At 40.6% G+C, this 22,012-nt stretch overlaps 2 protein-coding genes across 3 annotated transcripts; one reads left to right on the forward strand and one right to left on the reverse strand.

Moving 5' to 3' along the window:
* The first annotated feature begins 9,819 nt into the window (after positions 1-9,819).
* On the forward strand, positions 9,820-12,980 carry smim19 (small integral membrane protein 19). The gene is made up of 3 exons (XM_073486306.1): positions 9,820-10,078; positions 10,494-10,618; positions 10,816-12,980. Exons 1-3 carry the CDS (start codon positions 9,945-9,947, stop codon positions 10,872-10,874), a joined length of 318 nt encoding a protein of 105 aa, XP_073342407.1. The 5' UTR covers positions 9,820-9,944; the 3' UTR covers positions 10,875-12,980.
* On the reverse strand, positions 11,820-21,976 carry pld7 (phospholipase D family, member 7). 2 transcript variants are annotated; one of them, XM_073486301.1, is made up of 12 exons: positions 21,826-21,976; positions 21,180-21,287; positions 17,839-18,810; positions 17,443-17,630; positions 17,003-17,183; positions 16,791-16,905; positions 16,342-16,469; positions 15,223-15,426; positions 14,668-14,807; positions 14,053-14,218; positions 13,868-13,967; positions 11,820-12,754 (listed from the first exon to the last, which is right to left on the reverse strand). In XM_073486301.1, exons 1-12 carry the CDS (start codon positions 21,949-21,951, stop codon positions 12,552-12,554), a joined length of 2,631 nt encoding a protein of 876 aa, XP_073342402.1. In that variant the 5' UTR covers positions 21,952-21,976; the 3' UTR covers positions 11,820-12,551. The 2 variants fall into 2 exon arrangements, with proteins under 2 accessions (XP_073342402.1, XP_073342403.1); XM_073486302.1 differs by lacking the exon at positions 21,826-21,976 and adding an exon at positions 21,513-21,758.
* Positions 21,977-22,012: the final 36 nt, after the last annotated feature.

Here is a 22,012-nt window from a genome sequence, read left to right on the forward strand (position 1 = left end):
TTAGGTCAACTATCTTATCTATCTATACATCCATCTGTATGACATCACAGAAGTCCACAGTGAAGAGAGGAGGGCAGCTGATGCTCTGCACTGGATGAACTTGGTGGAGGATCAAGCTGCTCCATCACCGGGTGATACTCCACATCCTCTGATTGGCTGGACTCTGTGAGTCCTGCAGAGGAGGACGGAGATGTGACTGCTGTTTGTTGAACATGCAGCCAGGAGGCGGGGCTTAGATTGTACTCCTGTGGCAGGTGATACATGTCACTCACATGCACGGTCACTGGAGTCTGTGTGTGCAGCAGCTGCACCCTGGCTGTCCGCTGATGTGGTCTGCAACAGGACTGGGACTGTCTGAGGGGGACGAGGCTCCTCCACAGCTCTCTGTGAGGTTGAGGCCTCCATCACAGCTGCCTGTGAGGTGGATGCCCCTGGTGACACACACTAAGACACTGCTACACCAACAAACAGAAACAGAAACAAAGATCAGTCTTCTAAAACTTTAAAAACACTTTAAAATAAGATACCTCTTCTCACAGCTGCAGTAAACTACATCTGAATACTAATATTGGTTCAAACGACATTCATTTGAGAGTCACAACTTTTATAAAGATGCACAATTCAGTCTCCAGAACACTGTTTGAAACTAGAAAGGTGGCAGGGTCCGCCACATATAAACAAAGTAAAACAGTATGAAATTGTGTTGTCCCTAAAGGTCACTTTGTTTATTCAGTCATGTTTAGTTTGTTTAAGCATAAAAAATCAGTCAATGAAGGTCTTTCTCTTCACCTCAGACCTCAACGGTTTAAATATTAAACACACTTCCTTATATCACAACTGCCACAGTCACAGGCGTACATGACAGTCATTTACAGCCCTTATGTAAATAAAGTAAAGGGATCCTGGAAGGTGACGTTGATTTTCCGGGTGTGTATGTACAGTAATGCTGACTGCTGACTGGAGCTGGAGGTGAAATGGATTTTACTTCATGAAGACATTTCAGAGAATAGAGGGGAAGAGAAGAGTCTCTGGTGAGTGCTGGGTTTAGTGAAAGGTTGACCTGAATTCAAACACACACACTATCACACTATCTTATGGCATATTTAATGTACAGTACACTAATCTGGCTGTTTGGGGTCAAAGAACACTTGATCGAGTAACGTTAATAAATACGGATGATCATGTGGTCTGCACCAATTTTGCGCCTTGCGTAGATTAACACCATTTAACAATCACCTGCTGGAGAAAATCTATCTGACGTTATAAATGTTCATGGACAAGGTCATGTTTTCATTTCATTCACGTTACATTTAGTCTCGTTCACCAACTTCCTTTCTCACCGTCTGACTCTTTCCTTGAAGTTCAAGTGACAGGTGACCATATGACATGCGCTGTTAACTTGAGCTAACTTGAGCAAACATTTTATAATCTTTAAAGGGATTGTTCATTGACGCAGGCTGCTAACCAGGTGTTAAGTAAACATGTCTGGATGCAGCTATTCAGGTGACGACTGGTCTGACAAACTGCAACAGGTTGATATGCCAAGTAAATAGTTTACCTTGTAATATCCAGTGATTTAATGTAATTGTTTACTGTCCCACCACTGATTAATTACTGTATGAATGATGTACAGTATATGGTATGCCTGATTGTTACCATTATATCTTTATTTCTATCATACTACTTAATAATTTCATTGGTGCTTTTTTCATCTAATCTGACTGCTGCCACGCCCACAGACACACGCACACACAGGAGAAGGAGCGGGTAGGGAGAAAAGGAGGGGGGAAAAGCAGGTAGGGAGAACTGAACACAGAAAAACAACAGGACTGCCACAGTAGCACCGTGACAAGTTCCTCCTAAACTACAGGTTAAATAATTTCATCGGTGCTTTATTCAGCCAAGATCTAATCTGACTTGGCAACTTTTCCAGCTTTTCTTTCTCACATTTGATATTACCATTGTCACAGTGATACTCTTCATACATTATACAGTTCCATTGTGGATGTGTCTGTCTGTCTGTGTGTGTTGATTTGATCTACTGTGTCATTAGGTGATTGCTAAAAGATGGGACAGAAACAGAGCACCCTTAAGAAGAATGGCTACAAAATTGAAAAGGAAACTGAAAGTCTTGCTATAGCCACCAAGGACGGTGGCAAATTTTTCATTAGAAAGATCAAGGTAAGTGAAGTCATTGAACATGAGTATGTCCAGCTTTAAAAATCTGTTCTCTATAATTGTAAAGTGTTATTAAAAAAAGAGCTGAGGGGGAAAAAAACTATTATATTGTAATAGCAGCTCACTGATTATGTATTGAAGCTGCTTCCTTGTATGACAGCATCTGAACTTTGATTGTTGCCTGTGGTTGGTGGAGGGAGTGCAAGGGTGACCTAAATTTGATAAGATTAATCTGCTGGTGTTGGATCAGTAGCTTGCTGACTACTACTAGAGCTTTGACAAGCTAGTTGGAGGTTACCTGGATTGCCAAGTGCCTCCGCCAAACCATTCTTACGCGGTGTTGTTTTGTTTTAACAGATTTCCACAAATGAAGAATTAATCTCACAGATAGAAACCCTCAAGACAACAAGTCATCCCCATGTGATGAGCACCAAGAACTCCTTTAAAGGTAAGTGTTCAAAAGTCTGTTTAAATGTAATAGTCTTCTGAAATTGTTGCAAAATGTAATATGATTCAGCCAAAAATATTAGTTGCAAGTAACAAAGTTGTGATACTAAAAGTGGAGTATAAATGTGTTTAGTATCGGTATTGTGTAGTGTTTATTAATGTTGCAAATCTGAATAAATGGACAGAATAACGTCAGTGTTTGGAGCCAGTCAATACATCACAATCCCATTTGCAGATGCTAATCTCTTCATTACTTCTTTAAAAATGCTAACATATTCTCTTTTCCTTTGGCACAAAGATGAAGATCAAAACACCTATTATGTAGTGACTGAGTACTGTCAGGGAGTGAGCCTTGCAGAAACGATCAAAGGGAAGAGGGACTCTGTACAAGAGTTTGAGGTACTCTTGAAAAAGATATTTCACATCTTCATACATATATGTACGTGTGTGTGTGCGTGTGTGTGTGTGTGTGTGTGTGTGTGTGTGTTTGTGTGTGTGTGTGTGTCTGTGTGTGTGAGAGAGAGAGAGAGAGAGAGAGATTTTAATCAAATCAAGATAAGTATCTACTAACATATCCAAGTGTCATGATTTCTTTTCTAGGTACTGAGCTGGATTGTTGAAATCTGCATGGCTCTGAAAGCCCTACATGAAAAAGGCTTGCTTCACAAAAATCTGATGCCACAGGTACAGCACACATCAGATCTGTTGAAAGGGTCAATGTGTTTCCACAGAATTTACACATTAACATTTTTACAGCAAAAGCATACAAAATATGTAGTCACAAATAGCCACCCTTAGGGGGTACCAGGCCTTTATTTGAAGCAGGCTAATATTATAGACAGACAGATGTTGTGTGCCCCACCAGATTTTTGATCATCTGTATTTCATATACTCCCATTCCAAAAAAGTTAGGACGCAATCATTTGCAAATGAACTGTTTTTACAGACAATGATTTTACAAAGTATTCCTGAGCTCATGTGTAATATCCTTTATACAATCACAAAGAGGTGAGCCTTTCCACATCCTTGCTTGTGTCATCTGAGCCTTTCGAGGATGCCCCTTACCTGTGGATCGTTCTTAAACAGGTGTTTTGAGCATTTCACAGCTTACCCAGTCTGTGTTGCCCTGTCCCAACTTGTTTTAAATGTGTTTGTGGCATCAAATTCAAATCAAAATTAAATTAAAATTAAATTAACATATATTTACAAAAATTAAAGACATTGATGAGGTAAAACATTAAATATATTGTGTTTGTACTATTTTTAATTGAGTGAATGTCAAAAAAGGCAGAGTTACATTTTTATCTATGTCTATCTATATTTTTCATTTCCAGAACATATTCTTCACAGAATTTGGAACTCTGTGCTTGAGTGGATTTGGGGAAACCCAGGCAAAGTACGGCATTGTCCTATTTAATTACAAATGAAAGCCTACAAAGTATAAATGCAATATGTGCATGGATAAATGTTGTATTATATTTGTTGTTACGCAGCAACACTAACGTGAGTACTGCGGGGGATGAAGCAATCAATTATCTGGCACCAGAGGTCTTCACACAGGCAACGTATGAAACAAAGAGGTATGGACCTTCATACCAGAAAAGTACATTTACATAATCTTTGAGCCCAGTATTTGTTACGTACTGTAGTCTTCACACTTCACACTATTTTTTCAACTCTTGAAAATGTATTGTCACACAGCAGCAACACTTCTGTGCAATGTGATTAACAACAGTTATTTATTCTGCTGGCCATTGAAACATTTTCAAATGAATGCTAATGTTGCTATGTAGCTTAATTGTTTGCTAAAATATAGGTCGTATAATAAGTCAGTGATATGATGTTGCTCTGTATCTTTCACGTTTTGATATTTTCTGCCCTTTAGTAGCCGAAAATCATATAATGTATTATCTTTTACAGTTATAGACACCTTAGAAGTACATTTGAAACATTTCTTCTGTAATAATAATACATCTTTCATTCGTAGTGACATTTGGTCAGTGGGATGCATACTCTACGAGCTCTGTGCTCAACAATTAGCGGTGAGTTACCCACAAATGTGCATGTTATTAAAAATGAATGAAATCCAACAAAGTAATAACAATGGAAATACGACTACAGAAAAATCTACTGCCACACCAGCAGCTCTGAGAGGCTCTACCCAGTAGGCTGTACTGTAGGGGCAGCTGTGGCTCAGGAGGTAGAGCTGGTGGTCTACTAATCAGAAGCTCATTGCTTCGATCCCAAGCTCCTCCAGTCATGTTGAAGTGTCCTTGGGCAAGACTCTGAACCCCCAGGTTTCTCCTGCATATTGTGTGCTTCTTTACATAGAATGTATCACATAAATGCATTCAATTTACTAGGTACACTGTTACATTGATCATGCATGCTAACATCCTGACATGTTCTTAATAATGCTAACATGCCGATGTTTACTATGTTGTGCATCTTAGTCTAGCATGTCATCATGCTAACATATACCAATTAGAACAACACACGCAAACTAAAGCTTAGGTTGATTTGAGTCAGTGGGGTCACCAACGTATTCACCATAACCACATTACTGTGTGCAGTATTGTGATGTAGAAACTTTCGCCACAGTAATCGTCCATACTAAAAGGCTATCCAATCAAAGACAGTTGTTAGCAGCCAAACAGGCTACTTATGCCTGCTCCGATGCACTTCTTGCCACGTGTGCAAAGTAACATGGGGAGAGATAATGTGACTTTATTACAAATAGTAATACAGTATAAGTAATATTACTCTCGACAATGTTTGCAATTACTTCCTTTATTACTTAATGAATTTTAATAATCTGATTAAAATTGTGTTGGGTCTTTTCTAACACCAATGCTCCTTCAGTTCTCTGCAGACACCACAGTCAATCTCATCCCCAAGATAATTTCTGGTCCTTACCCAAGTCTCGAAGGCCAGCGGTCACCAGAGTTCTGTGAACTCTTGAGTGACATATGGACAAGAGACCCTGACTCAAGACCTACAGCCTGTGAGATTTTGGGGCGTCCCATCACTTTGAAATGTCTCTTCAAAAAGGTTTGGCACTTTCAGAAATAATAATAAGAAATATTAATAGTATAATACTTTACTATATAACAAAAATCCTGCAGAGTAGGCATGTTGCCTCCTCTAATAGTTGTATATCTTCTCATCAAATACCTCCTGTATCTGTCTCTGACACTATGCTTTTATTCATAGAGCAAAACAACTACAGAGCACCTTCAGACTCAGTTGGGCAAACTGACAGCTGTGGCAGACAGTTTGGAACGGGTGCACCAGGGCGCCACCATCGGCAGTCTGACAGGAGGAGTGATAGGAGCGGTGGGAGGGATTACATCCATAGTGGGACTTGTTCTCGCCCCCTTCACTCTGGGAGCCTCACTTATTGTCACTGGGGTGGGAGTCGGGGTGGGTGTGGCTGGTGGGGTCACTGCAGGTGCCTCAAATATCACAAACATGGTCAACCAGTCCTCTGATCGCAAAGCAGTTGAAAGCATCATTAAAGAGTTTGATGAGAAAATTAATGCTGTAGCCCTCTGGCTTCAGGAGATTAGCTGCAGCTTACAGACAATCGGAACATGTTCCGAAGGTGATATACCTGATGATGAAGGAGGCGGTTTCAATCGAGAAAACTGGGCGAAGTTTGGCGCAAGGGTAGGCCGGGGCTTAGGAGGCCTCGCTGAATTGTTTCGACTTGTTCGAGTGGCAAATATTGGCAAAATCGCAGCACAAGCAACCAGGGCGGTACGCGTGGCAGAGGTAGCAACCGGTGTACTTTCTGGTCTATTTGTGGCAGCAGATATCTTCTTTATTGCCTTGGATGCTAAAGAGATACACCACATTAGACAAACACAGGGAGATGGTACAACAAGCTCTGAGATCATGAAATTTGTCCAGTCCATCAGGAGTGCTGCAACAGAGCTGCAGGAAGTTTTGGATGAGCTCAAAGCTGTGATGTCAGACGTCCCTTTTCTTGAGGATGAGAGAGAGTTGGAATGGCAACATATGGAATGAATGTTAACCAGAAGTTACATTGAGCAACTCCTGTGGGTGTCGCTTCTGGCTCTCTTAGGTGACATAAGATAAGGTAAGATAAGATAGAACTTAGTTACATTAAACTAGTCACATTAAAGATTTCTGATGAATTATATACATGTAGAATTAGGATTCACTTTAAAAAAAAGTCCAGGCACAAAATGAATCTATTCGAAGTCTTGCAAAAGACTAATCTTACTCATCAGTGATATGTTTCAGTTTCTGATGGATCAACTGTCATGTAAATATTGTCTCTACTGATGCCACACCTGCAAAATGTTACAGTTCATAGTGACACAGACTGGTATGCCACATGCCTTGCACTGCCATGGCTCAACTTTCTTTCTTCTAACTGACGCAGCCTGCATCTCCTCCTCCATTATCTCCTTAATGGCTGCAGTCCACTGCTTTGATAGCAGCCTGGGCATGTCTGAGGAATGGCCTGCAGCGCCACAGGCCAAACCTTAAATTGATTGGCCTCCACAGGTGCCACCTCATTATCCTAAACTATGATTGGATATCTGTCTGGCCAGATGTGAGACCTTGGTTCAAACCAACCATTTGACGGTGGCATTGTGTTTGTGTTGTGATTAGTCGGTCTATTTATCTTTTATGTCAAATATCTTAAAGGAATGTAAAGAAACTGTAAGATACTGTAATGTATGTAAAGTGGTAGCCACCCTAGTTACTCTTTAATGAGTCAGCACACGAAGGCAACAATCCTACTCTTGCTGCCACCACAGTTTTAGTAGTTAATCCAGTTTTACTGTATCATCAGATTGTGTCACCTCTGAAGTGACTATCATGATTATTTCAGCATTAAAAAAAAATCTAATGTAGTTACATGCTGTGTAATGATTAACTACATCATACTACTTTTTTGATTTAATTGATTGTCGATAATAATTGTATTCATGACATTTCTCCAGTAGTCCTTTGAGAAATTAATGTTTTGTACGGGTAAAAACTGCTGTTGTATCATGTTTCATACAGCTAGCGACATGACAAAGTGGACGTTTATTGTTTATCAAAGATACATTCTGCACATAGGGGCTTTAACTGCATTTAAACACACATACCTCTCATGGTAGTTTAATCCTAACATGACGTTAACTGTGTCCTCAATTCAGCTGTAAGCTTTTATGAATTATGAATGCATTGATATTACATGTGAATCTAGATGTGAATCATCTATACCAATGAAGAATAAATGAAAGTTGTAACAAGGATTTCAATTGTGTCCAGCTGACTGAGTGTTTAATACTGTCACATCATAACAGGAACAGCTTAGGTTTAACTCTGTCTGTCTGAGGCTTCTCTGAGTCTGATTTACATGTCTCCCCTATGTCTGTCAGGATCAGTGTGACTGTCATTTTCTGTCTACATGTCTAAGTCCTAGTCCTAAAAGCTTTTTTTTTTTTGTATTTATGCAGCAATATAGTGGTGCCCTTGACTGTAAACTGTATAACCTCAAGTAATGCTAAACTTTACCTCAGATTTGAAAGTGCAGAAGGAGAAAACACACTCTGCTTGTCCTGACCCCTTGATTTTGCTGTGACGAATCAATCAAGTGAGCAGAAAGAGCTTTATACTATCTAGAAGCAGTTGATGACAAATGGTGGTAAGAATGCCCAATCAGTCGACACTCTTTCTGCTGCCATGTTTCTGTAATATAATCAAAATTGGACTTTAACTGGGTATCTGAATGCGCAGTTAAAGAATGTATAATCAAAGAGTCATAGACAAGGCTATCACATTTGACACAGAGACCTAAAAATCACAAGGAAACAAAGAGCTCTTCCTGTGCTCACCAAACTTAAACAACACAATGCATTGCACAGATTTCCACTGACCTGGTGCTTGCAGGCAGGAGATGATGGCACACAATGCATTCATCCTTAAAAACAATAATTCCATCGAGTCCTGGTTTTCCAGTGGCACACACCCTTTGCATTACTTCACCAACATCACTCTTCACTCAGCAGAAGACCGGGGGAGAGGCCAAAGAAGAGAATGCAACCAACGAAGCCAAGTTCTTGGTCTTGCGAGAAATGTGGGAGGGATCCATAACAACGTGGTATTACGGGACAGGATGGGCTGGAACTAGCTGGTTGGCACGCTAACTTCAGTAGATAGCAGCAGAGACTCTGCAGCTGCGACAGCCAAAGTGATGGTGTCTTTACCGGGGAAACTACAGCTCACAATCCACTGTATCTGCTCTGCCAATTATTATCAGTTATCAAGGAGACCGATAAACAACAATTGGAACAGATTTACGTTTACAGTAAAAAAAATAAAAATCTTAGTGTCAAAGTTGAGAATAACCAGTGATGAAATGGAACTGAGTACAATTCACTCAAATACTGAGTATTTCCCTTTACTGCTACTTTATACTTCCTCTCCACTACATTTATTTGAAAACTTTAGTCACTAGTTACTTTGCGAATTCAGATTATTGAGTGTTGATAGACTATTACTTGTGTCATGTAACCAATCAGATTGTGTTGTGGGCACGGAGTGGTGATCACTAACAGAGAAAGCATGCTGCATCAGAGCCAGAGTAGGGCATTTTTAAATAAGTTTATGCTATCAGCAATTGGACACAAAAAACACAGATACCGACAATTGCAAAAATTATGAATATTGGCCCCGATAGTCGGCCAAGGCTGATAATTGCTCTAGTAAATGCAGCTTTTACTAATGTATCGTGAAACACACCCTTGTAACTAGTTATGAGACTGGATCAGCACAGCAGACTGAATGAACTAGTTGAGGTTAAGGTCATTTGTGCTATATATATATATATATATATATATATATATATATATATATATATATATATATATATATATATATATATATATATGAATTAAAGTGAAAGGAAAATAACATGATGGTTTGTCTGCTGTGCAAAAATATGCTAAATTGAAAGATATACATATGCACGATATTCCCTCGCTTTCTTTAAAATAAATTACTGGACAATCTGATTTAAAAAAAAACAAAACTATTTGTTAAGACTATTTTGAAACCTTTCACTTTAATGCTTTAGTTCAAATTCAGGCCAGCAGGAGGCAACAACACGACCCGAGCGTGTCAGGCTGCCCGGAAATAGAAAAATAGTAGAAGAAGAAGAAGGCGGTTGTGACGTCATGGTGTTTACACCGTCAGGTTAAATTGCCATTAAACGGCAGCTTAGAAAGCGGATCTAATAGCATTCCTCTGTCTTCACAGCTTCGCTCTCAGAGTTTGGTTACAGTCGTGTTTCGATGGGTGCTCACGGGGTCCTGGGGAACGAGCACGAGTCGATCGACTACTCGGTGCACGAAGCCTGGAATGAGGCTACCAATGTGTACCTGCTGGTTATCCTGGTCAGCTTCGGCCTGCTGATGTACGCCAGAAAGTAAGCGCAGTTTGCTCTTACATTCAAAAATTCACTACATCTCTCGGCTTATAATATGTACAGGTGCAACACAGGCGTGCGGTTCAGTCAGAGAGCGGTCCCTTCCTCGCCCTCATAAATGTACAAATGTACGCCACACTCCATTTAAAATTTTCCTATTTTTTATATATGCCGAGTTACATGGAACTGACTGTATATTATGTGGCATTAATTTATTACTGAAACGATTTCAGGGTATTCTGGCTAATTCGGCATTTATATAATATCCCAAACGTAATGTACTTTAGCTTTAATGTCAGGTGATGTTATCCACCGTCAGAAATGACTGGTGATATTCCAATAAGAAATATTGGCATTGGGGCCTGTGCACTCTCGTTGTCTGTCTTTAAAATCTCTCTCTCCTCTCATCATCTAGAAACAAGAGGAAGATCATGCGTATCTTCGCTTTGCCTCCCGCTGTTGGAAGCAGCCCGGAGCCCAACTTCTACGACAGCCTGCAGAAGGTCCGCCTGAGACAGCAGCTGGAGATGTACTCTCTGGGTGAGCGTTAGTGGAGCTCTGCACAGGACACGACACACAAAGAGCAGCCTGGATCTGAGCTGTGTGCGATTGTGCAGACACTCACACGTTAAACATCAGGCAGTGCACGCATGTTAACACCTCATACCTGACAAATGCTTCCATTGTTTTAGTGTGATCACCTAAATCATGATCATGTCTTCTGTCATGTCTTCCAGCCAGGAAATTTGAGCAGCAGCAGGGCCAGACAGACAGTGTGCAACTGTCCATGGAATGAGAGCAGGAGGGAACACATCCTTTTTCTGTCAGAGCCGCAAACACTCCTGCGTCTTCAAGCCCTCAGCACATGGATAGGAAAGGACTTGGATGGCTACCATGATCAGAGATCGGTCAAAGGCCACCACTCCTATCCTGGTCGTTTCTGTTTGGTTCCCCGAATGAGAAGCGTCTCCATTCACTTTCTGTTGTCCCTTCGTCGTCTGTTAGGCATGGAGTAGGTAAGGCTGGATGGATGGAGAAGCCAAGAGCAAAGGGGAGACTGGATCTCGCAGGTTTGCTGTAAAGCATCTAGCAGTGACTCTTTAAATTGAAGAAGGATAAACATGTTATTACAGCAGATGTCACTGAGATAATTACAGTATGGTGAGATTTTTTAAAATGAATTTCTTGCACATCACAGAGGATCCTTTTAAATGTAACACAGGCTCTAGTTTGTTTTTTTACTTGTGTGTTAAATGTTTTTTGTGTGCTGGGTAGTAAAATTAATTATTCTTAAATGTGAAAATAAAGGCTCATAAAGCTAAAGCAACCGAAAGGTAGCACGTCTCAATGATCAGAGCTGAGTTAATGTGAGCTTCATCTGGGTTTTTATTTGACTGCAAAAAAACAACCAACTCGTACTTAAAGGAGCAATATGTAAGAATTTTAGTTCAAAACATTCAAAAATTAAGCAAAATGAACAGAATGTGAAGAAATAACAATTTTGCCTTCAATACCAACACTCCCTCAGTGGATCGAGCTCCCAGTCCAGCAGAGTACATACAGAATGATTGGCCAATACTTACCTATTGCACCGTTCGAGGAAAGTTCCTCTGTGCTCACTTTAAGTCTCAGTTAACTTTTTGGTGATTAACTTCAGTGAGGACAGAGAAGATGCAGTTTAAAGACTTCCTCACGAGGTAACTGAACTTCTTTGTGGTCAAAAAAACATTTCAGACACAAGTTATTATTCCAAGCACAAACATTTTTATTTGTTTTGAGAGACGTCTGGTGGTATCTGTAGTGGTATAAGTGTCCAGTACTTTGGTTTCTGAGCAGATACTTGCATAACTGACATTCCCATCAGCCTCAGACAGACTACCCAAAAACATATCACCTCCTGGCTGTTGTCAGTGTGGAGGCATTAAAGCAAAGCATGCTCCCTCTGATTTGAAAGAGTTGTTTTCTGGCTGTAGGGCTACACATTCAAATTATATTCCTTTGTGAGCCAGAGATCAGTTATGAATTGAATGTTGATTGTATTTACAAGAATCTTGATCTCCCATCTGATGCTTTTAACAGTTGATAACTTCAGCAGTGTAAACAAGGCCATGGTGCATGCACCTCTTTGGAAATGTTTTATTTCCTGCATGAGATTAAAGCTTGGCACCAGGAAAATATACAAAATGCACCAGGCATAAAATAAAATTGTACACAGCAACTTTCCTCTCACCTTAACTAATGTAAGGCAATTGTTGGAATGATACAGAATATAAAAATAACACGTTTTGAAACAAAATATAACAAAGAACTTATGTACAAAAACAGGCAGCCAGTCAGCAAACAGCAATAAAATTAACCATGTTCATTTGCACAGTACAGCAAGTGGATTCTGCATAAGTAAAATAAAGTTCAAGTGGCAGGAAAAGCAAGATGCTCATGTACAATGCAATGCGCTTTACTGAACAACAAACTCTCAGTGTGGACCACGAGGGCAGACGTTCTCGTCAACAAGAGAGAGTGTCCCGGCATACTGAGACGTCCAGTCTCTGAGGAAGAGCTGCTCTGCTTGGCTCTGAAGAGTCTCCTGGCCTTCTTTAACCTCAGAGCCAGTCTGGTTCACCACCAGTCCCACACCAGCTGTCTGGGTGAAGTAGTTCTCTGACCAGTTGGACGTGCCTGTGAAGACAGAAACAGTCCCATCAGTTAGATGGCATGACAGGCACAGCAACAACTGAGACCAACATCTAACATATGGGTATGATTTCTAGTCTCACCAACACATAAGTTCAATTAAAGACGGTATCTACAACATGCTAAAAAGACAGAAAGCAATGTTGTTAGCTGTGTGTAACAATGGATATGATTGTTTCCTACGCTATGCAGTAAAGGGTTGTTTTCTTTATCAGTGTTTGGTGTTATGTTATGGGTTTTAATTCAATAACACAAAACCCTCAACTGTCAAATGCAGACCAAAGAAAAATGTTGTTACAGCATGTCCTGGAGGAATAAAGTATTCAAGGCCTTTACGTGAGTATTCATAGCAAATAACAAAAAACAGTGTCCTGTCTACAATAAAACCCCTACCAGGTAAACATACAGAAACATTATCAGCTAAATGTTCTTGAAGACACAACAGTGAAATCACTGATAATGCCAAACAGCTTCTGTAAGCGTTACCATGTATAGTATGAGATTATCACTGATGAATTTGATGAATTAACTTGAATGTTGATGAATTGTTGTTGCAGTTAGTCGAGATGGAGCTGATTTCAGCTACTTAAAAGTGTTTGTAAAGACATTTCTGTCTATAATTGAGTCCTAAAGAAGAGTGTTTTGGGGTGCATTAAGAGTTTTTATATTTATTTAAACCTATTTAAATCAACTTGTTTGAAAGGGGACAAGACAATCTCCAGCTGGAATTTCTTTTACCTTTCATATCAAAATACAGGTTTAAAAAGGACTAAGTTTTAGCCTAAAATTACTTCACAAGAGGACATTTTTCTTCTGTAAAAAACATACATTTTTTCTAGTTGTAGAATTTTTTTAATAAAAATTAATCCACACAATATGCAATTCTACAAGTAATTGAAGAGGAGTAAAAAGTACAATATTTCCTCCTGAAATGTAGTGCAGTAAAGTACGACATAACATAAAATGAAAACCCCTAAAAATATCTTAAATTGTGCCCGAGTACATTAGTTGAGTAAATGTACTTTTGTACATTGTAATGTATTTTTTTGCTTGAATGATCAGAGCATGCTTGAAACAAAGTAAATGGTAATAACATACCTATATACGCCACTCTGTCTGTAACCATGTACTTGGCATGATTGACACGAGCAAAGGGAATTTTCATCTGCTCCGCTGTTGAAGGCACCGTAAAGATTTTCTGCACAGAAACCAAAAAATAACAGGAGTTTAGGATCCATCACAATTCTGTTCAGACCACTATGTCTTATTCATTGTCAACGTACCACATCAATGTCACAATTCAGTGGAGGCCTGTTGAGCACCTGCAGGGACTGCAGGAAGGTGAACATGGCGGCAGGTGAGTGATTCCAGCAGCTCACCAGGAGTTTAACCTGGACGTCTCTGGTGCAGGCTGCAGCACGCAGGGCTGTGTCGATGGCGGGCCAGAACCTGATTGAGAGAGAGAGAGAGAGGGACAACAATGCATAGTTTGAAATCTTCAGCAGGGAAAGACTTCCAGAAGATCTGTCAATATGAGAATTGATATTATCTGTGGTCTCAGAGAGCAAACGGGACAAATTTCATAAAGACAGGCAGTCCTGTAATGTGTTTAGAGCAGGTGAACATCATCTCACTTAGTGAAGCTGCTTCGTCAGCCAATCAGACTACAGTGTTGTGACTGCTGATTCAAGAAATACCTTTTGAAATAGTCCATTTATCGCAAGACATCATACATTCCATTATTTGTTACTGTAAACTCTATAATCAAGTAACTTGAGCAACATAAGACAGATTTAGTGCACTAGTACCATGGGGAATCAACTTGTGTGATGATGTATATGCCTTTGATGTAAACAGTAAGTACTGATGGTTATCAGTGAGTTGAGTTGGCTCGTCACCTGAGTGGCTCTGTGTATTGAGACAGAGGGAGATAGTCCATGACAGAGATGTAAATGAATTTCTGGGCATCGTTGATAACAGACAGGATGGTGGAGAGATCGTCTGAGCGGCCACGGGCGGAGATCTGTGGAGGGGCACTCTGCAGGAAACAGACGCAACACAAGAGGTAAGAACCATGGGAGCAACCAGAGAGAGGACAAAGGCTTAGACACAGCTGGATACACTCTTCATCGTGTCCAGAATGTCAGATATACTCTTATCTCAACATAATTTCTAAAGACATTGACTTTTAAATAGGACTGTCTCATTATTTTTTTCTTTAACTGACTTTTGTCAAATTATTATCTAAATGCTGTTTGATATCCTCTTCCACTCAAACATGAATGCACAATTTATTCAGTTAGTCAGTTATTGAATCATTTTGTATAAAAATATCTGTATCAGCCTTTGTAAACACGTAGCAATTAAATTTAATAAACAAACAGTCTCATTCAAAAAGCACATTTTTGAAGCACGCCTCTTGAAACTTAGTTAGATAGTAGTTCTGGACTTACAGACAGGTAGACTTGAGCAGGCACTCCATTGAACTTGAGGTGCAGGGGATTCTGGGAGCTGGACAGGGCAGAGAGACGATTAGGCCAGTACGGCGGCAGGGAGCCGTTGTTTGCCCCACCGAGGCTCCAGTACACCCCGAAGATCCGAAAGGCATCCTGAGCCAGGCAGCTGCAGTCCTCCACTGACAGGCCCACCTCCTTCACCTGGGTTCAACACAGAATGCATTGATACTGTCACTGTAGGCTACAATTATGACTGTGTCTGATGGCAAACAGTGGTGTGACGATGTAGAGTCTGTTCCAGGAATCCAATTTAATGAGTCATCTGAATGGATGAGTACAACAGCTCAATTATACTGTACTCATAAAAGTGCAATGTGTAAGAATATACCACCTGTTGAATTAGTACTCCCAACAAATAGTAACTGTACATCCATGACTGAAGCTACTGTTAGCTTGTTAGCTCAGTTAGCAGTGCAGCTAGACAGAGCACCAGGGGAGTGTTGGTGTTAACACTGATAGCACAGGAACTTTGGACAGCTGGGACAAAGGGCTATTAGGCCCCAGACTAGCTGGTTAGCATGCTAATTTCAGTAGATATCTCTGCAACACAATACATAAACATCTTTGTAGAATTTAAGTTTCTCACATATTGCAGCTTTAAGACCCACATTAATACCTACATCAGGAAAATGCATTGTGTCTATTTTTAGACACCTTTTGGGACCACATTGTTCAAATGCATTTTAACATTCAAACTTGACAAAAATGTGCTTTTAATTTCACTTAATAATGACCAGTAATAATAAGCTAGTATAGCTTAGTCTTAAAACATGTTTGAAATGTAAGGCACTCAAAATTAAAGTATTCTACTGTTTGGTTAGATCTTAGACTGGGCAATACATTTTGTTCCTGTAAAAAAGAGCTTTTGTACTGAGAGTCAGGCTCAATCTGGGACACTACTTCTACAAATCTACCTGACGGTACTTGTCGCCTTTGAGTCTACAGGAACGAACTTCTTTCTCCTAATGCATAGGGTTATGTTGGGTGAACGTAATGGCTGCTATGTTTAGATGATGATGTAGATTTTAAAAATGCACATTTTTCTCTCTGTTTTACCTGACTCAGAGAGCGCCAGTCCATGTTAGCACTGCCCACGTAGAAGTGCTTTTGATCCACCACCCACAGCTTGGAGTGGACGATACCTCCAGTTACAACCTTGAGGTCGACCTCTCTGACTTCTGCACCTAAAAAAGAAAAGAAAAGTAAAAACACATGATGAGAAATTATCAAGCAAATTAAATCTGATCAGGGAAATAGCAAAAGTGATGTGGCATGATTCTGATAAACTGCACACAGCAAACCAACATTTGGCGATCCTGTGATACTGTGATAACATCTATTGTTGTTAAGTTCAGCTTTCTTTAGATAGAGAATTCTCATGCTGCTGTGAAAACATGAAAATGTAATATAACATACAAATGATGTTGCCTTGTACGGCTTTAATTTACGGTGCACACAACAGAGAAGCTACACAATTTTCTTCATATTGTCAAGTCATGATGTACCCGTTGCTGCCAATTCTGCTGTATCTAGAGTTGAGGTCTGGGGGGCGTTGACGGCGATCTGGAGTTTCACCCCTTTAGATTCAAGTTGTTTCAGTTGGTCAAAGACCATTCTTCCCTGCAAAATACATGGAAAAAATATTATGCACCTTAGGTTTAAAAGATTCTGGTATAATCACTTGATATCCTGCATGGAGACTGGGGCATGAACTAACCTGAGAGTCTGAGGAGCCAGCGAGGTCCAAATCGTTGCCTCGTAGAGTGAAGTAAAAAGCAGCGATGTGGACCGAGCTGTTGGCCTTGTCCAGCAGATGTAGCCAGCTGTCTGCGATGCTCTGTCTGGATGAGGGAGAAGACGGGTAGAGACCCACAGGGATGCTCTCCACCAGACGCACTCTGAACAAGAGAGAGAAAAGCTACAGCTACAACCACTTCCACATCAGACACATCCCAGTTATCTTAGATCAGAAGAGCTGCTTGCAAGGCATTTCTTTAGCTGCTTATATCTGTTGTTGTTTGGTGCATTCATGCTTGGCTAACTGTGAAATTTTAGAGAAAAACAAGGTACATTTCACACATTTTATCTGTCACAACAAATTGATCAAAAGAACTAAACTGACTGGAGAGATTAACACTTGATTGATCATTTTCTTACCTACAGTCTGTGCTGCAAGGCTGTGGCATGAAGCCAAAGCCCTCCAGCGTGTGCAGTTCCAGCTGAGCTGTGAGCTGAGCCACAGACAGGGGAAGCCCGTACTGCCAAACATGCTGGCCAAAACCCCCAAGAAGCAGCAAGGTCATGGGCAGGAAGCAGAAGAGGGTGAAGCTGGAGCATCCGGAGCTCTACAAAACAAGAGAAGCATGATTTTAACTTATGAACAAATGAGTAAAGAGTCTGGGAAACAGCTTTGGATTGTGTTGCATGCCAATGCTGTTACTGCGGGGTGTGGTGGAATTTCTTTTTATACGACTGACACTGTTGGGAACACCAAGGAGACAGTATGACTGATATCAGTGGAATCTATCTGACAAGCAGAACAACATAACTCACCTTGGCTGACTTGGTTGAGTTATGTTTAGCAGGCTTCTCTGGGGCTACAGGAGAGGTCATTTCATCAGTATTGGCTCTCTCCTCTTTAACATTTGAAGACTCTGACTGGCTTATAAGTGCTTCATGGCACTCCTTCAGGTCTCCAGAATCACGGCCTTCGGACTTTTCATCTTCCATGTCATCCTCGCATTCAGCGTCTGACGAAGACCTGCTGTCCTTTAAATCACGTGTATTCATGGGCTCTGTCCCCCACGGTGGCTCTTCGTCCATAATATCCTCCTCTTGGGTGACCTCAGCTGTGTGAAAGCTCTCTGCAGACTCTGGCTTTTCTATATCCCCAGAGGCAGTGAGAGTAATCCTGCTTTTAACCACATCCTCGTACTTATCTTCAGGTGGCTTATAACTGATGGAGCCCTCGTGTCGAAGATGAGATATTGGGGCATCTGGTACGGTGTCACCTATTTCAACCGTTTTCCTCTGGTCTTGCTCTGGTACATTTTGCTCCGTCTCTTGCTCCGTTCTGAGGGCAGGCCTGGGGCTTACAATCATGAGAGGGCTCTGCACAGACTCAGACAAGCTCCAGCTTTTGGGTGTAGTAGTAAGGGAACTAGGAGCGTCTCCAGCGGAGTGTTCTGTATTGAGGAATGAAGAGGGGGCTTCAAAGCCAATTTTAGGGATGCGGACCGATGGCAGGGGCAGTGCTCTGACGTCGGGCGGCTTGGACTTCGAGGCCTCCATGCTTACACTTCCAACTTTCTCGGGAGGCTGAGCTACATGGACGGGGGTATCTTTTTTGGGAACAGGCAGCTCCGTGTTCTGGCTCACACTGGTAGGTCGTTTTTGGAAAGTCGGGATCCGGGACATGGGTTTTCCGCCTTTTCGGTTCATATCTTCTTTCTCTTCAAATTCTCTTTTTGCAGCCTTGTCATCAGCCCAGATACGGTCCAGCACAACGCTACAATCCTTCAGTTCCTGAAGAAGACAGCACTTCATTAGAAAGACAAACATGCATTTTGTGTCTATAAACAAAAATACTGATAGCCTCATGACATACCCTTAGTTGCAAATAACACCCAAAATACCTTTCAAAAAGCTTGTAGTTAAACATCAATAGATATTTTCAAACTCAGTATCCTCTACTCTTTTGTTCCTTGTCTTGATACTGTTAAACAACAATACTATAACACTGTATGTTACCTCGAGAGGCTTCTGTGGCACTGCAATACCTAGAATACCACACCTATTCAAATTAGCTCTTTTGTCTGATCTACGTCAGCATGGCCACCACAGACTGTTTAACATGTTGTTATGGATGTGTTATCGTGGCAACAGCAACATTTCACAGTCCACAATGTTCCTTTTTAATGAATAAATTGACATCTTTCAGTGTTCAGAGCAGCTACAGAGGGGGGTTCATCAGGGCCCAGCACTCTACTGGTCATTTTTCTGTGGATGTTGCTTTCATTTGACAAGATGTACTGTACCCCTACCATACACGGTGAATACTGACATGAAACTCAATAACAACAGTGCTTAATTTACGTTATATATATGTGAATGCAACTGAATGTCTAACACCTGTTTTAATACTCAATATTTGTATTTTGTTCATGTCCATATGTCTTATGCCTCACAAAATGGGCATTTTTCACAGAAGTCCTTTTTACATTGTCACAGTAGCTGCTTCAGTTTCAAACTGTCATTACTGGGACACCTGAACAGAGCAGAGCACCGTTAATGTTATGAGGAACACCTGTGCTTTTCTTACTATGACAAATCAAAATGTCTGCTGTGAAAAAAGGTTTATTCTAGATTGACTTGGCAGATACTAATATCAACAACATGGGCAAGAAATAAAGTCATTGTATACCAGAAGCATTTTTGACAATGATCCATCAAATGGAACATTTTGTAATGTAATGTAAAAAGTGTATGTATCTATGTACTTAAGTTACCTGGATCATATTTTGGCATTAATGTGCAGATTTTTCTTGTTAAGTATCTGCCAACCTGTACACTGATACGGACATATCTGCAAGTGAGCTAATATCGGCTGATATGTCGGTCTAGTCCTAAACTGCAGCTTATGAAATTCAATTTTTTTAAATAATGAAGCACTTGGTAGTGCCATCTGCTCTCAAAAGTGGCTGTATATAAATACAGTACATAAACTTAAAGCCTGACTGATTTATTGACAGGTTGATATTGTTACAGATGTATCAGCAACAGCAAATATGTGGACAGATGTGCATAAAGTCGTCATCTTGAATATTTTTTAATTAATATATCTTTGATTTCTATACAGATGTTTCATTACTTACTCTTTAAAAATAAATGTGTTTCTATTAAAGTTTACTTATCCAAAGTTGCGGTTATCTTTATTGTTCGGGATGTGCACGATGTATATTGGACCGATGACTTATCAGCCTGATATTTGGTAATGGACAATATCAGCTATTTAGCTGTATCGATGAAAATTCTAGTCAATAAGAGTTCAGAGAGGAGGGAAAAGAGAGTATCGACACAACAATTATTATTTGAGCTATGGAATATTAAATCATCCATTTTTGCTCATTACATCTTAGCCTTTCTTATCCTCGGGGTGTGCATAAACTACAGGGGAAGAACCTTTTTTAAAAAAAATACAAACTTGTGAAATCATCAGTTATCTTATCAGTATCGCCTATGAGAAGCAGGTAATTATCTGTTATTGGTATCGACTGAATTCAATATTGTGCATGTCTATTTATTGTGTTAAACATCTTTGTTAAAAGCAGTTTATTGTTTAATATTATGCAAATAATTACCAATATTAAGGGATTCTTGATGTTTACATTATGCGATAATTATATTAAAAAATATTAGAGTATATATAGGTTAAAGTTACTTTATTGTCTCCTGTGTATCTTGGATTTTGGTAGCTGCTGCATCAGACCAGACATTACCGTAAAATCATAAGAAAACATGAGATAACAACAACCAAGCATTGGCTTCAAAACTCCAGTATTGCTTGAACTCTCATGTTTATAAATAACTAACTCGTAGGCTTAATAATCAAATCAGCTTTAACACTTCTACTCTAAAAGCAGACTAAAGGAGATTAAGACACCTCCACACTTCCCTGACATTATTTCCTGCCGATGATTACACGCTGCTGCACAGCCTCACAGCTTCATTTCTCTCACCACAGGGCTGTATTAAGTAAGAGCTGTGCCACACCCAGCCGCCCTACTGTACACAGCTAAGGTTAGCTGTGCTTTTCCGGCCTATGAAACACATCTAACAGCGAGGTGTGTGTGTGTGTGTGTGTTTGGGTTTGTTTAGGGTGAGTTATAGACTACCGTTGGATCAGCCTCCTCAGCAGTTTCCTCCTCCAGCTCGGCTGATAAACTTGGATCTGTCTCCATCACTTGGCTCTGGACAGACTCAGAGTCTGACTCATCTGACTCCTGACGGGACACAACCGGTGAACAGTTAATAAGGAGGAAACAACACTGTAACCAGGCATTAGTTATTAATTCAGCTAGGGGAGACTTAGCTAAGGGCACAGGTATAGGTTATATCTAACTCTGCATCGTGCAAATGACAAACGTAAAGAAAAAACAAATACACAGGGAAAGGTTTGTACACCTTCTTCACATTAAAACACCTTGAACGTGCAAATAGAAACTTACCATGGTGCAGTAAGTTGCTAGGTAGCAAGTTTTGGCAGGGCGCAGGGGCTCACACTCACGTTGTAATTACTAGCTTAACGGTTACGCTAACCAGCTAAGCAAGTATTAAATACGTCAAAGTACTAATAAAAGGATACAACACGACAGTCTGGGGCAGGCTGGTGTCTATATAATCCTTCCTTGAGTATTTTCCTCGGGTTAGCCAGCTAACGTCGCTGCCGTTCACGCTGGCGAGCAAGCTACGTGGCCGACTGTGAAGTTTTGAGCAGTGGAGGAAGAGGAGGCGGAAAAGCTGAGTAATAAAAATACCCACCTCGTTCGTAACGTAAGTCCTCCCGTGCAGGCGGGTCGACCTTCTCGGCGTCGCCTCCTGTATCTGCTCTGCCCCGCTCGCCAGAATGGGGTGGATGGATCTTCTGGACCGCAGGAGCATCGGCATCTTGTACCACTTTAATAATGCAGCACGCTTTCGTCACACGAGATTAACGGACGGTCCGGAG

The sequence above is a fragment of the Pagrus major genome, chromosome 18 (assembly GCF_040436345.1).
Source record: "Pagrus major chromosome 18, Pma_NU_1.0".
Taxonomy (NCBI): domain Eukaryota; kingdom Metazoa; phylum Chordata; class Actinopteri; order Spariformes; family Sparidae; genus Pagrus; species Pagrus major.